Source organism: Desmodus rotundus, chromosome 4, assembly GCF_022682495.2.
Source record: "Desmodus rotundus isolate HL8 chromosome 4, HLdesRot8A.1, whole genome shotgun sequence".
NCBI classification, from domain to species: domain Eukaryota; kingdom Metazoa; phylum Chordata; class Mammalia; order Chiroptera; family Phyllostomidae; genus Desmodus; species Desmodus rotundus.
This window is the reverse complement of record NC_071390.1, coordinates 105,054,459-105,070,673: the sequence shown is the minus strand read 5'-3', so window position 1 is coordinate 105,070,673 and position 16,215 is coordinate 105,054,459. Positions and strand designations below refer to the sequence as shown.

Below are 16,215 nucleotides of genomic sequence, written 5' to 3'. Positions count from 1 at the left end.
CCCAGGTGACACGAGGTGTGTCCCCTCCCCAGGTGCTACATCGCCCAATGGTAGCCACTATGCTACACCGAAGGAAAACGGGGGAAACCTGGAACCTCACCAGTGACCCATATGAAGTCCCTATTTATAAAACAACACAAGGGCTTGTGTTACTCCTCGTCCGTCCAGAGGTCACAGAACGTTTAAAGAATTCAACTGCCAACAGAGCTCTGGGAACAGCTCATGACACCAGGCTGCTCTGCAGATTCTAGCTTTTAGAAGGTTTGGGCCAAATTTCAGTTAACATTCTGCTAAATTAATGGGAAAAATCTCCGCAGAAGACCATCAAACCCTATGTTAATGAAATGCTGAAAGACATTAGGTTTTTAATAAATCACAGTCCTGACAGGTATTGTGGGCCATCAAAGGAGAAAAGCTGGCACAGAGGCAGTCGTCTGACGGCACCCTTGACTCGGGTCCCACGGGGAGCGGGGCCTCCACGGCCGCACACCGGAAAAGCTCAGACTCTGCCAGACTCCAGCAGACTCATTTATCTTGTCTCCGCGAGCAGCCGAGCATGTGCTTCCAGCTGACAGCATGGTACCTCCTCGCCGCACACCACTGCCTGATCTGGAACTTTCCGCTCCCTCCGAGGGTCTCAATCAACGGAAAGACTGTAATGCTAGCACTCCTCATTAGGACTAACAGCTGTCTTCCCAGTCACACAGAGACACAAAAGCGTTTTGCATAACAATCTGCTGGAATTTCATGGCTAAGGAAAAAAAGTATGATGTGGAAAACGCTGGCCCATGAAATGCTAAAGCAGGGTGTTTTCCTGGCTCTGCGTCAGAAACTGACTGCAGAGCACCCATTTCTTATTGTAAGGTGCAGTTCCCTACACAACGAAGTCATCCTTCTACATCTGAAGAACAGACCAGAGAGCAAGTGCTCCACTCCCGGAACAGAAAAGGCAGGGCACCCTTCCCTAGAACATAGGCTGCTTCTCCTCAGGTCCACGGAGCCATCTGTGAAAAGCGTACTGAGCAACCAGTGTGGCCTTCTCAACGGCCATCCACCTGTTCAGGTGCACTGCAGTATTCATGTAAACACACATTTACATGTGTGTCCAGCAGAGGCTGACGTGGCAAATGGACTGCAGCGCTTCCCCACCAGCAGAGGCAGAGTTCTCGTGCCCTGCACAGGAGACCTGTCCATGCCACTTAACCCTGTCGAGACCATAGCCTCTGTGTCCAAAGGCATCAAAGGTCACCACATTCCTCCACAGGTCATCCCCACTTGCCAAACTGTTTTAGAAACTAGGCGTCATAACAGATGACACTGTCTGCAGGAGACAGAGCAGGGTCCTGGGGATTGTGCCCTCCTGGGCCTTTCCTACAACATGTGCTTGGCAGAATTTAAGGCATTCACAGCAGCCTGTACTATACCTCAGAGGACCAGGAAACTTCATCTCCAAATAAACTCATTTCTAAATATTCTTTGATGGCTAACTCCCCCCCAAAAAAGATCAAAAACATTCAAAGGAAGAGTCAAACTTGTATTACACATGAGTCTTTTTCAGGATTAAAAATTCCACTGTTCCCTTGAAAAAAAAAAATGATGTTAAGGCGTGCCCTGACTGGTGTGGCTCAGTTGGTTGACCATGGTCCCACAAAGCGAAGGGTCACTGCTTCAAATTCCGGTCAGAGCACATACTTAGGTTACAGGTTCCGACCCCAATTAGGGCATGTGCCAGAGGAAACTGATCGATGTTTCTTTCCCTCTCTGTCTCTCTCCCTTCCCCTCTCTAAAAATATATAGATAGCCCTGGCTGGTGTGGCTCAGTGGATTGAGTGCTGTCCTGTGAACCAAAGGGTCACCAGTTCGATTCCCAGTCAGGGCGGGTGCCTGGGTTGCAGGCCAGGTCTCCAGTTGAAGGAGTGAGAGAGGCAACCACACATTGATGTTTCTCTCCCTCTCTTTCTCCCTCCCTTCCCCTCTCATTAAAAATAAACAAGTAAAAATGTTAAAAAATAAAAATATATAAACTATTAAAAAAAAAAAAAACAGATGTTAAGGCTCCTTACTGTGCCAGCTACTCAATATTCTCATTTGGCTGTTCTCCTCTCTACACCTCCCTCTTCAGGACAACCGAAAGATTTCCTTCCTAAATTACTGAACTACAAACCATCCATTCGACAAGGATTTCTGAGCACTGCTATGTGCCAGGCCCTTCTTTGTGTGAGAGAACCCCAACGAAGAGAGGGTAAAACCATTCCGAGTGACGCTTACGTTCTAGTGAAAAAGACGGCAGCGGCCCCGGCTTTAATGACACGCACTGCAGTTTTAGAACATGCAGTCTAATTCTAGTGGCTGGAATGTGCTGCTAACAGTTCTCTCAAAAAACCCCTGCAGTCACCAGCTTTACTACTGGCCAGAGAGAAGGGCTCCAAAAGTGGCTTTAAGAGCACAACAAAACAGTATGTTCAGTTAACCTGGCTAAATTCTCTTCCTTAGCATTCTATTAATTAAGAGCCCTTTTCCACAAATTATTTAAAGATGATAGTGCCATACAACCTGATTTCAAATGATTACAGAAAAGTTAAAATGAGTAAGATTTATACGCTGACTTCCCGCTTGTAATATCTAAGTCAAGATACCGACTTCCCTTCTGTGAAAACTGTGGTCCTTGTTTCATTCTTACTGAACAATGTAACAGTCAACTATAAGTTTGAATATTTGTAATGACCGCAATAATTTTACAGAAACCTGACAGGAATGCACACAATTTAAATTAGGTAAGGAATGATCTCTGGTTTTAACCACCTGACTTTCCATTCCCATGTTTTCTGAGTCCCAAACTTTGCCTGGTGCATACTCATCAACGAACAACAGCCAGTGTCTCAACATCACCATGATGTGAGTCTGTGTACAGAAACTGGGAAAGAACTTCAAAGGTTTTATTATTTTTTTAATCTTCCAAAAGGAAAAAACTTTTACATCAGCTTTGAAGGTAATGTGATACAGACAAGCCCCATTCATCAGAACAGTTAGAAAGTAAAAGTCAGAAATATATCAGGAACTGCAAGTGTTTCATTCTCCAATATACTAGATTAGCCAAAAATTACAAAGTTGAAGGAAGGTCACTATTGCTTTAATTGATAAGAAAGACATCACAGGGAGCCTCACGCCCAGCCCTGGGTGTTTAGTGACCCCTCCCAGGAGAATCCTTCCTTTACTGGTAATAAAGGAAGTGTTGCTCAGACTGGAGTATGGAGTGATCACCTAACACTGCACCAGAGGAACTAAAAGCCCTCATAGCCCGAGATTGTGTGCCAATGTGCTTCAAAACCGTATGTCAGCATACCCACCAGAAGTGACACGGGCTACACAAAACATGACACATGCAAGTAAGTGTATGTGTGTGTGAGTGTGCCCACTAGAAGTGGTGTGGGCTACAAGGAACGTGTGCAGATAGGTATATAAGGATGCCCATCAGAAGTGACACGGGCTACACGAACTGGGATGTATATGCAGATTAGGTATATCCATGTGAGCATGCCCATCAGAAGTGGCACCAGCTACACAGAACATGACACATGTACAGATAGGTGTATATGTGTATGTATAAAATAAAGCATAACTAACCTCCCCTGATACAGAAGTGGCTCTGCTACTTCAGGAACTACGCTCAGAAACAACTGTTTTTCAAAACAAGTATGACTTGCTCACTGAAACAGACTAAAAGGGGCAGAACCATGTGGCCCCAGGAAGCATCCCTGGGTTCCACATAAGCACGGAAGGTGACTACATGTAAAATTTCACTTAAAAAAATTCAGAATTAGTTATTATCACAGCCCTTCAACACCCTGCATTTCCTTATGCATTTAGGACAGCCGCCTGAGTGGTGGCTGCCTGGTCTCCTCCTAGCTCGTGTGTGATGCACACATTAAACATACTGGTCATCTGAGGACTGACTTCAAGGGGCCCCGCGTGGTGTTAGAGTCAGAACCCTGCAGCTCCCATGTGTGGCTGAGAGGGAGCAAGCACAGACCTGACCAGGTGATACAGCCCACCTGGGCTCCCCGAGCGCAGGCCTCCGCACACAGAGCGTGAGCACCACTATCCTTCCAAAGACAAGCTCCACCTCTGGCAGCTGCTCGCCTCCCCACTCTGCTCACTTCACATCACTGCTCAGTGGCTTCTGCCAACACGTGGAACCTGGTCCAAACACAGCTCTTGACTGTCTTCACAGGTCTGGAACAATGTAGTTAGCAAGATTTTCAGCTGTTAATAACCTGACAACTTTTTTCTAGGTTATTTCAATAAACGAGAAGCAACCTGGGTAGCTCCTGACAAAGCTGAGGAGGAAAGTGACTTAATCACACTAATTTCCTTGAAGACCTTATTTTATTAGGTACTAATCAGCCCTTCTCAAATGAGAAATTTTAAAAAGGCAAATGGAGAAATATTATTAACCCTCCTTTTACTTTACAAGCTATATTCTGACTTGGAAACAACTTATAAAAGTATCAACAGGGGACTGATTAAGTAAATTACTATACATCCAAACTACAAGCTTCTTAGCAGCAGAGGTAGAAGGAACAAGTTGGTTCCAAGGTGCTGACATGGAAGGACTTCAAGCCCTCTCTCAGTGAAACACAATGAGACTTGCAAAATGACCCCGTTTACAGAAAATCACCACTGCGTCCACATGTACGAGGTGCAAATGCACACTCCGGCAGTTGAAGCTACACAATATACTTACTAACATCTCCGTGACAAGACAAACATCCGCTAATTAATACAAAGTAAACTTCCAAAAACAGCCCTTACCACAACCACTGAAGTCGGGCCCCATTCTGCCAGTGCTGCTGCTATTCCTTTCCTCTGTGAACCTGGGTGGTGTGTTTACGCTAACGAAACTGAGAAGACACGACATGGGGCCGTACAGTGGAGTTTGCACTGTCAATCCGAGTCCTTGGTTTTATGAGAACCTTCGATACCAACCACTGCCAGGAACTATGTATGTCTAAACTTTCTCAAATAAAGTTAATCCAATCTATCTTATTAAAAAAAGATAAAACCAGATTTTCAGGCATACGGGTAAGGGGACATGAAGCTGAGAGAGGCTTTAGGTTCCATATGGTTCTGAGGCCACTGGCAATCCTACAGGTCCTTTTCTTTCCCAGGAAGTAATTTCCACCCCAACCCCACAGGGACTTCTGGGGCCACCCTACAAGAAACCTCAAAGAACAACACCTCCTCCTCCCACAGGCAAGGGTTTGAAACCAATCACTAGGAGCAATGGGTTCACAAACCAAGTGCGTTCTACCAGAATTTCTAATCAGCTAGAAATTGTAACGATTAAAGTTAAGCCATTTTTCATATGTGTTTATTGCCAAATACCCAGGGGAGATACTTAGTACTGGACACAAAACCTGCAAGGCAGTGGTGCTGACAGACAACTGCCCATCTCCACCACGGTCCCACACACCCCTCACTCACTGACCAAGTACAGAACTGAGTACGGTGAAAATCAACCACCGCCTGGTTATAAACGTCATGTTGTCAAAACACACTCTCTTTTTTAAAAGCACACAAAAACCTTAACAGCACAATACAAAATTCAAAGTACATGACCTACATTTTAGTATTTAATACTTCTCTCCTGGGTATTTGGCAATAAGGCATATGAAAATGTCATAACTTTAAAGCAACCACTACAATTTTTTAACTAATTTTTTAAAAATGTTTTCTTGTTAGATGTGGTGTTTTGCTTTCTTTAGAAGAAACTGCTGAAGTTCACATGGACAGGGAGTAAAGTTACAAACATATGGAAAAAACAAAAAAGAAATTATTTGGTGTCCTCAGATAGTTTATCTGTGCTAATTTCAGATTTTTTTCAAAGTCAGAGTTTATTCACACTTGTGAATACCATCAGTTGGGTATAGACCTAGAGTCATTGGCCACCCATGGGGGAAGCTTAATGACCCAGTGACAGCCTCGACCGTCAGTCCCTTTTTATAGTAATTGAAACAAACAAAACTAACCTAAAAAAGGGGGAGGAAGGAGAGGAGACATTCTACCACACTCCACAGGGAAGGCGGTGGTGCTGGGAGGCACGAATCTGGGTCCTCCTATTAGAAAACAATCTCATGTTCCTTTCAAAGGGTAGTTACTGGATTTAACCTAAAAGTAAGTTTTATTACAGTAAGAGGTTCTTGCAGAAATGTCTGTGCATCCACAGCCCCCAGGGTAACAGTCCTGGAACGGCCTGTCTGTGGAGTCCCACCCCAAGAGAGCATCCACCAAAGCCCAGCAAAGGGGCAGGCAGGCTTCCCAACTAGATGCCTTCAAATCGTTGGCTTGCCTAGTGAACAAATAGCATCACGTGAAACCAATGACTATATAAGGGTCTGGGATCTTTTTTCAGATGACACTACTGCATTTCAGTCCCAGCTCAAGGACAGACACCCAAAAAGGCCTGAGGGGAAGCAGGAGACCACAGGAGGTCTGCCTAGACACCATGAAAGATGAGCGATGGCGCTGAACACACACTCCCGATCAACCATTCCTCTGCTCTTCTGTGAGAATTAGGCTCTCATGTTTGGTTATAAGAAAAGGGTGACTTTGTGTAGGGACACACTCACGTCTACTTGCAAAGGTAGTAAGTTCTACAGGTTTTATTGGTCACATGGGCACAAACCTATAGAACCCATACCAGAGACAAAAAAAAAAAACCAACAGTTATTGACTAAGAGTCCTCAACATAAGACTGTAAAATGCCTCACTTCCTGCTTTTCCACACTGCAGCCACTTCTAGAGGCTTACTGCAGACACTACACAGGAAGGAACTCCAGTGTGGAATAAAGCAGCCTGAATCCTTCACCTCCTGACCACGTAGTGTGGTTTCTCACACGGTGCGGGCATTCCCAGCAGAGATGGCGGAGGCCCCCACCTGCAGTCCCGGTGCAGCCGTGACTGGGTGAGTGGAGTACAGACACCACAAACCAGTCCCTAGCCAGTCCCTGCTGAATTCGCAAAGGCTTAGAAAAAAGATAAAACATCCCCCTCACACTACTACAGTACATAAGTGTTAAAGATAGAACTTTTTTTTAAGACTTTATTTATTTATTTTTAAGAGCGAGGGGAAGGGAAGGAGACAGAGAAGGAGAGAAACAACAGTGTGTGGTTACCCCTCATGTGCCCCCCAACCGGGGACCAGGCCTGCAAGCCAGGCATGTGCCCTGACTGAGAATCGAACCAGAGATCTTTTGGTTCACAGGCTAGTTCAATCCATTGAACTATACCAGCCAGGGCTGAGAGTTTTTCTATCTGCACATCAACAAAGTATGCTAGTTCATTCTAACAAGAATAAAAATGTAAAGTCTGAATAGCAGTGCTACTTGTACATATGTCTTATTTTCTTTTAAAAGCTCCTAACCTCATCATTACGGTTAATGTAGCATCAACTTATGTCTTGGAGATCCGGATGGGAGAGGCCCCTGGGACAGACACAACTCCGTATCTCCTCCAAGCAACTCACGTTTGCAGCAGAGAAACAAACCTAAGACACTGTGTCAAAGGTCCACACTAGGAATAAGATTTCCTTTGTAACCAGTTATATTCCTCATAAGTATATCTCTCCCAAAACAGCCATTATTCCCTGTATCTACCAGCTGCAAAAATATGCCACAAATTACACATACTTTAAACATGATACCAGTATCTCCTGCACTCCAAAATCAGAGGGAGACTCATGAGAAAAACCTATTGTTAAAACACACAGCTAAAACTGGCACTTCCATCAACTTCCAGTATCATACAAAAATTCCTGGCTCTTTTAGCACAAAAGACAAATAAAATCTTTCAGACAAATAAAGCAAGTGAAAATAGAATATGACTAAACAGTTCTTTAAATAACACCAAGGAAGACTCCTCTGGAATCACATTTAAAAGTCAAGCCCCACCTAGAACCCATGCAATCTACAGGAAATTACCTGACCTCCTTGTACCTCAGTTTACCTTCACAGAACAGGGAGAGACTCACTCACTGTGAGGATTAAAAAAGTCAGACCCAGTTTTCACTGTGCCTGGTGCACACCAAGGGCTCAATAAAAGCAGCTGCCACCATTCTCTTCGTTTTTTGCCTCACTCTCCAGACATGACCCCAGTCCTCCCTGATTCTCCACCCACAGGTCTTTGTGTCTCCCACCCATGCTGCACAGGCCAGTCGGGTCAGCAAAGCAGAGTCTAGGGTAGAGTCTAGAGTAGAGCAAAATAGTCTAGGAGACTATTTACGTTGTCTCCTAGAGGCACAACGCAAGTACGACTGCCCTGTCTCTACACAATCTTCAAATCTCTGACCACTTCCGGCCTGGCGCAGTACCAGTGAGCAGAGGCAGTTTAGTGAGACGACTATTGGCCCTTTCCACTGTCAGGTAGGAAAATGCAGGGTAAGGCTAGGACAGAATCCTACTGTGCCAAAAGCAGTGCATGCTCAAAGACAAGAGGGCCTTGTCAAACGAGACAGAGAAGCCACAGGAGGGTACACTTGGCAGCTGACTCTGGAACAACTTGAGTATCAAAAATAATTATGACCATTGAAATGAAAAAAGTCCTTGAGTCTATACTAACCCTCAACTACACTAATGAACAGAACCAGCTAATGTGTAGAAAGAATGACAGAATTAGCAAAATCACCCTTTTACAACACTCAGTGTAATAACTGATTCAGGCAAGGATCATTGATGACGTCAGACCTTTCACTGGATGAAAGGTCACTGGAGAAGATATTCACATGTCACAAAGTGTCACATCATTCATTTCAAAGCGGAAAACATACTTCTGGGAAAAAGGAAAAAGTCAGCATATGAGACATTCCATGACACAGGCTTGGATTCTCCACAAAAAATTTCAATGTCATAAAAAATAACAACAAAATGAGTGGAGGATTGTCTTAGATTAAAAGAGACCAAAGAACTTTTCAACAAGTATGTAATGTGTATGTCTTAACATTACTTTTGTAATTTAAACTATTAAAAATCAGTAGTAAAATTTGAAATACATTTAAAAAGAGATTAAAGGAAAAAAAGAGAAAGACCAAAGAACAGAGTATCTATATATAATTGATGAATCCTAATTAAATATTTTTAAAAGTTATCAAAGGTATTTGGGGACAATAAGGATAAGTCTGAATATGGGCTGGACATCATGTGGTATTAGAGAATTTTTTTAAATGTTCTTAGGTTGATAATGGTACCATGGTTATTTAGGAGAATGTCCTTATTCTGAAAAGATACATCTAAGGTAAAAGGGCAAAGTATGATGACAAGGACACTTCCTTTCCAAGGGCTCAACCAAAGAAAGTGCTGTACAGAGAATATGGTGTACATTCCGATACAGTAACGTGTACATGTATCCATACAGAGAGCAGTGTGTGCACTGTGTATTCACATGATATATGTGAACACCTATTTGTAGAGACAGAAGTACAATGTATGTGACCACATATCTAGAGAAGTGTATATATGATGTAGTCATGATACATGTGTACATATATCTATAGGCAAAAGTGTGTGTGCTGTATATTCATATGTGTGTATATATATCTAGAGACAGGAGTGTGTGTTCTGTTCATACATGTGTACACACATCCACAATTAACACATGCACTATGCATTCATATGGTACATGTGCACAGGTACCTAGAGACAGGAGTGCATGTGTGTGCTATGTGTCATACAATACACATGTACGCGTATATATAGAGACAAATGTGGTGAAATAAAAACTGCGCTTCTAGAAGAAGGAACACTGGGTTTGCTGCACTTTTTTTTTCAACTTTTACATAAGCCTAAAACTTTTCACAATAAAAACTTGGAGAAAAGATGTACAGGCTCCAGGGTAAGGTTGTACGAGGGTCTGCTCGCCTCACATATGGTCCGCATGGTAACCACCCACAGACGGCTGCATCTGCTCTCTGGGCCCAGTCACCTCATCCTAAAAGCAGACAATGAACAACTGTTGCTCCACCCACAATCCCACCCTTCCCAGTGTGCTCATGCCGGCTGGCCTGTTAGAAGCTTCCCCTCCATAACCTCCAGAGTAACCAAAAGAACTAGACTCACAAGGACATGGAGAACATGTGGGTCCCACTCAGCCCCCAGCACCGTATGAACCCCTGAGAATCGGGCATTTTCTGTTTCGGGGCTATGCCTACCCTACTTGGTAAAGAAATGCCTTCCTTATCAGAATAAAATAACTTCTCACATAGATGCTCTCAGAACAGTCAGTGGTATGCTAAAATCTCAGACGTGCTGGCTGCTGCTTACTCCAAACACTTATATGCACCTCAGGTGCAAGGTGCAACTTGTTCTCCAATGTCAAGCTCCTTATAATACTCTGTCCTAGTTCCCTTTTATATACTTTATGAATTATAAACATTAGCCCTGGCTGGTGTGGCTCAGTGGATTGAGTGCCAGTCTGTGAACCAAAGGGTTGGCCGTTCGATTCCCAGTTAGGGCACATGCCTGGGTTATGGGCCAGATCCCCATTAGGGGGCACATAAGAGGTAACCACACATTGATGTTTCCCTCTCTTTCTCCCTTCTCTTCTCCTCTAAAAATAATAAGTAAAATCTTTTTTAAAAAATTATAAATATTTAATCTAAAACTTAGTATCTAACATTAAAAAGATAAAACATACTTATTTGCTACATCACATGGTTGAATGAGTGAAATATACATTCTGGAGCAGCTGCATGAGCAAATTTTGTTCATTAAAGTAGTATTTACTGCACTGGCTCGTGTGGCTCGGTGGATTGAGCACTGGCCTGTGAACTGAAAGGTCGCCAGTTTGGTTCCTGGTCAGAGCACAGGCCTGGGTTGCTGGCTGGTTCCCCAGTCAGGGCCCGTGTGAGAGGTAGCTGATAGGTATTTCTCTCCCTCCCTTCCCCTCTCTCTGGGAATGAACAGATAAAATCTTTTTTTAAAAAAAAGTATTTACTGAACACTACTGCATACATCAGGAGGTATGACTGGACAGGAGTCCTTATTGTGGTCTGAATGGAGCACAGCGGGGCGGTGGGGAGGTTCATGGGTTGAGTAACTGGAAAGATGATCACGTCATGTATTGGGAAGGGTCAGTCTGGGAGAATAAGAAGTTTATGGAGAGAAGAAAGTTCTGTTAAGATACAGTTATTCCTGAGCTGCCCAACACACAGCCAGACAGAGAAGGGTAAGAGTACTGAGTATCTTCTCCTGGAACAGACCCTGCAAATAAATATACGTAATACCAAAACTAGGTGAAAACACCCCAGTGTGAGGACCTGGGAGTGGCTGTGAACAGTTCCAGTGTGATCCCCTCACACTGCCAATGCTGGAGACTTCCTGTTTCCTCTCTGATCTCCTCCCCCAATGTCCCATTCTGTCCCCATCCAATTTTCTTGAGAGAACTTCAGTGACTTCTCTCAGTCTCCTAAATTCTTTCAAATCTCCAAAATGGAGTTAAATGTTTAAGAAAAGAGTAGCCATTTTGGAAGACAGTGGAGTTCAAAATTAATACTGAATGTTAAGGTAAAAATAAAGTTTTCATATACACCCACAAAACCTTTGTCATGAATGGTTAAAAAGAGACATCTGAACGACTGCAACTCACTCCGTATGGCCCTGGAAAACATTCACAGAGTGGATGGACGGGTCCCTGAAATCCCACAGACGGAAGGTCGTGTCACGAGAGGAGGTCACCACGAGCCGCTGGGTGGGGTGTGTGCAACAGTGCGTGAGTTCCTGGTCATGCCCTACAATACAACCAAAACCAACACAAGTGTAAGGTCACCCACGTGCAGATACAGTTACAGTGAAGCTCTCTTAAAAACACCAGAATCAAAACTCAGTCTTTATGTTCTCCACTGCTAATATTCGCTGTAGAAGTAAACACAAGGAAACAATAAACAGCACGGGTGGTCACAGTGAGACCAGTTTTCCCTCAGGCGCTGGTTGTACATTTGAAAGAAGTGTGACACTGAGTGTGAGTGTAACCTACTTCCTAACCCTGACAGTTAAAAGGTCTGGCAAATCTCTAACAGGTTCATTCACTTGCAGAATAACTTCTAATAACAATACATGTGGAGTCTTCAGTGACATTAGTCTTTGTTCTTACTGACAAATCTGCAGAAACACTTGTGGTGGGCAGAATTTTAAGGTAGCCTAAAGACCCTCGTCTCTGGTGTACACACTGTCTGATACCTTCCCTTGAGTGTGGGCAGAACCTACAAATGTGATGAGCTACCACTCTGGTAATCTCAGTACGTTACATGGCAAAACAGATTTTGCAGCTGTTAACTTAGGCCCCTAAATGAGGTGGCTTTGAGTTCATCAAAGAAAAAAATGTCCTGGGTGGGCCTGGCATAATCGGGTGGGCTCTTGAAAAGGGTACAGGCAGAGATGCTGCCCTACTGGTCTGGAAGAATCAAACAGCCATGGGAAATATGACTCTAGAAGGGACCATCAGAGACCCAATGGCATGCTGGATGCTAAAGGTAGTCCCCAGCTGACAGCTAGCAAGAAAATGGAGACCCTTGTCATTCACCACAAGGAACTGATTCCTTCCAACGTAGTAATAAAAGGAACCCAAGCCTTAGATGTGCTAACGCTCCAGGCAGCACCTTGAGACCCTGAGCAGAGGGCAAACAAGTGTGCCCAAGATTCCTGACATAGGAAACCATGAGGTTATAAATTCATGTTACTTTAAGACACCATGTCTGTGGAGTGCTACAAAGCAATAGAAAGCTAAAACACCAGTGTGTTTCAAATATCTGGATACTACATGCTACAACTAAATCTCCTAAAGATAAAATCAGCTACCAACAGTTTTTTTAGAAAGGATCTCTAAAAAATCACAACCTGAGCGCCCAGAGAACTAACAACAATTCTGGACAGGAAGGAATTTGCAGGGTGAGATATAAACACAGGCACATAAATCGCGAGCAAACAACTAGGAGGCTAGGCTCAAGTACCTGTCAGAGAGTGAACAAGCTCTGCCGTCTCCACATCGTACAGGTTTGCTGTTCGGTCCCAGGAGGCTGTCACTGCCTGCTTCCCCCCAACCAGCCAGTCAGCAGCTATGACCACGCCCTGGTGACTCTTAAGGGAGGTCAAGGGTACCCGGATAGTAGGGCAGTCACTGGACACGTCTCCATCCACATCAGGCTCATCCTTGTCAGAGCACTCGACTTCGTCCTCACCACATATCTGCTGTCGAAGGTGAGAACAAAGAAGAACTCCTGAGAATCACAGGTCTTTTCTGACATGGCTACACAATCAGACTGTTGTCCTACAAATCATCGAAGTCTTTTGTCAAAAGCTAGAGATAAAATAAAAACGATAGTCACCGTAGGCTTCAGTTCTTTAAAAAAAATATGCTTATCTATCCATTCAACAAATATTTATCAGGTGCCTACACAATGCCAGACCAAAGGATGGGCACAAAGCAGAGGAGACAAGCTCTGTTGGCATGTACATAAGGGACAATGAACAGCAAGGTAAAGAGGGCAATTAAGCCAGAGACTGGCAAAGGCCCTGCCTCAGGGAGCTTACATACTAGCAAGGAAGACAAACCACACACATAAACCACACACGTGGGGGTGCATACACACATGCGCACACACACACACACATCAGTGGGGGGGTATGTCATAGATGTACGCACTGGTATGGAAACGTATGTTGTATATATACACACACTAGTATGAGAATACATGCCGTGTGTACACACACCCATAGCACAGTGAGGTCACATGTTCACACTCATAGGGATATTTGTCATACGTGCACACTCACAGTATAGGGACAGGTGTCACATGCACATACACATATCTGTGCAATAATTAAGCACCAAGAAAAAATAAAACAGGATAGAGATGGACAGTCATGAGGGCTACTCTTTATACAGAATTATCAGGGAAATACTCTGCTAAAGTAACATTTCATTCAGGATGTGAAGAAAACAAGGAGTAAGGCTCGCAAATATTTAAAGGAACAGTGTTCCCAGCCAAAGGAACAGAAGATCAAAGGCCCCATAATGGAGCACGTGAGCTGCAGGGAAGGAGCTTGCAGAGGTGGATTCAGAGATGTTTCTGGTGTAACTCATGTGAAACCTAGAGAAGTAGAAAGGACTTCAGATTTTATTCTGTGTGCTGGAAAATCACCAGATGATTCTGAGTAACGAAGAAAGACAGTCTGACTCATGCCACTCTTCCGTGTGAACATTCCAGGGGGCTGAACTGTGTCTCCCAAAATTCATGTCAAATCCTCAACCCCCAGTACTTCAGAACGTGGACTGTATGTGGAGATGGGGTCTTTAAAGAGGTACTAGAGTAAAAGGGGGCCCTAATCCAATATGACTGGTGCCCCTAAAGTAGAAGATGAGGACACATACACACAAAGACAACCATGTGAGGACACGGGAAGAAGATTGTCTATACGCCAAGGCCCATGCGCTCAGGAAAACCCAGCCCTTCTGACAACTGGATCTGAGTCTTCCAGCCTCCAGGGCCACGAGACAAGGAGCATCTGATGTTCAAGCTCTCCCCTTGTACCCGGCCAGGGAACTCAGTTGGTTGGAGTGTCATCCTGATATTACAAAGGTTTATGGGTTCAATCCCCAATCAGGGCACACACAAGGAACAGCCAATGAATGCATAAATGAGAGGAAAAACAAATCGATATTTCTCTCTCTCTTCCCACTTCATCCCTCTCTAAAAATCAATTTTTTTTAATTTAAGTTGCCCCCTTGGGAGTGCTTTGTTACAGCAACCCAAATTGATACAGGAGAGACAAACAGAAGGTGATCAAGTATAGGTAGGGGAAAAGAGCCTGGACCGGAGTAGCAGTAGAGATGAGAAGAAAGGTTCAATTAAGGCATCTTTTGAGACAGCTCAGGATCTGCCGATATCCAGATGGGTATGAGAAAAACTGCAGGTGATTTACAGGTGTTGAGTCTAAACAACAGGGTGAAGAGTAAAGGCTGAGACAGGGAACAAAGGGAAGGAGTAGGTTGTGGGAACATCCAGAGCTCAATTTTGGACACATAAGTTTTGCAATGTCTATAAGACATCCAAGTAGAAACTGGGTGTAAGTAGTTAGATATCTAAGGAGTCTGCAGTTAAAGTCAGGGACACTTTGCAAACTTGGGGATCAGCAGCAAGGGATGGTCCTTAAAACCATAGGTCTGAGATCAGCTGAGAGTTCTGTGGGAGGAAAACAGGTCAGAGGGTAGAGGTAGCCCACACACATGTGAAAGAGCAGGGAGGTAACTCACACAGAAAGAGGGCGGGGAGGTGACCCACACGTAGGTGAGAGGGTAAAGTGTCAGAGACTGAGGAATCATTGGGAAGAGGAGGTGACCCAGCCAATGAGACTCAAGGAGAAAGAAAACAAGAGAAGCACACAAGATGTGAGATGGAGAGAGGAGCCCAAGGAGGAACTGAAAATGTCTGCGAGTGGGCAACGTGGATGGGATGCTCACGAGAAACAGGTCCAGCAGGGTGCAGCTGACTCCAGAGAAGTGTGTCAAGAGAGGGAAAGGAGTGCCAGTTTGCGTAAGAAAACCAATACCATGTGGCTCCAGGGTGAAACACAACAGGAGGCTCAGGCGGATTAGGGGGACTGCTACCGTGCCCTGTCTGCGTGCTGCTGGGGACAACACAAGAATATAAGGAGGCCAGTGAAAATGTGTAGAAGGGAGAGTGTGAGGAAATCACCTGGAATGCGGCAGAGTTGCAGCCTGGGAAAGTGTGATGGGAGTGTCACAGCCCAGAGTCGCCTGGCGGTGAGGCCAGTCACAGGGTGCTCACTGATCAGTGCAGGTGAGACAGAGGGCCCACCCAATGTAACCACAGGTAGATCTGTCCAGAGAGAGGACTCAGAATCTAGTGGGAAAGTTAAACATAAATGCTTACACAAAATTTTCTATTTCATATAATGCTAAATTCTAAAAAGGCAAGTGCAGGCAGTCTGACAAGTTCCTACAGGATGAGGAGCGGTGTGAGGGGAGAGATTTAGGGGAAGGGTCAGCAGAGAGGGAAAAGGTGGACAGTCAGGGCAGCAAGCCCATCCAGGAGTTGAAGCAGGGCAGGGACACAAACTGAGACTAAATTAGGTTCTCAAGGGCTCACTGAGTGACTCACAGAGATACAATGCTACAAAGACCGCTCCTGATTGCACAGAGAAGAGG

The 16,215-nt window shown here is 44.5% G+C and overlaps 1 protein-coding gene across 5 annotated transcripts in view; it reads right to left on the bottom strand.

The window, feature by feature from the left end:
* The window catches only part of WDR37 (WD repeat domain 37), a 60,245-nt gene that overhangs the window by 7,541 nt on the left and 36,489 nt on the right, over positions 1-16,215 (bottom strand). For 4 of the 5 annotated variants that reach the window (XM_024580733.4, XM_024580732.3, XM_045186821.3 and 1 more), the window contains exons 10-11: positions 12,998-13,235; positions 11,638-11,779 (exon numbers count right to left, since the gene is read on the bottom strand). In XM_024580733.4, the coding sequence (XP_024436501.1) occupies positions 11,638-11,779; positions 12,998-13,235 (380 nt within the window). The remainder of the gene's footprint in view (positions 1-11,637; positions 11,780-12,997; positions 13,236-16,215) is intronic. The other variant, XM_024580736.3, reaches the window with a different exon arrangement.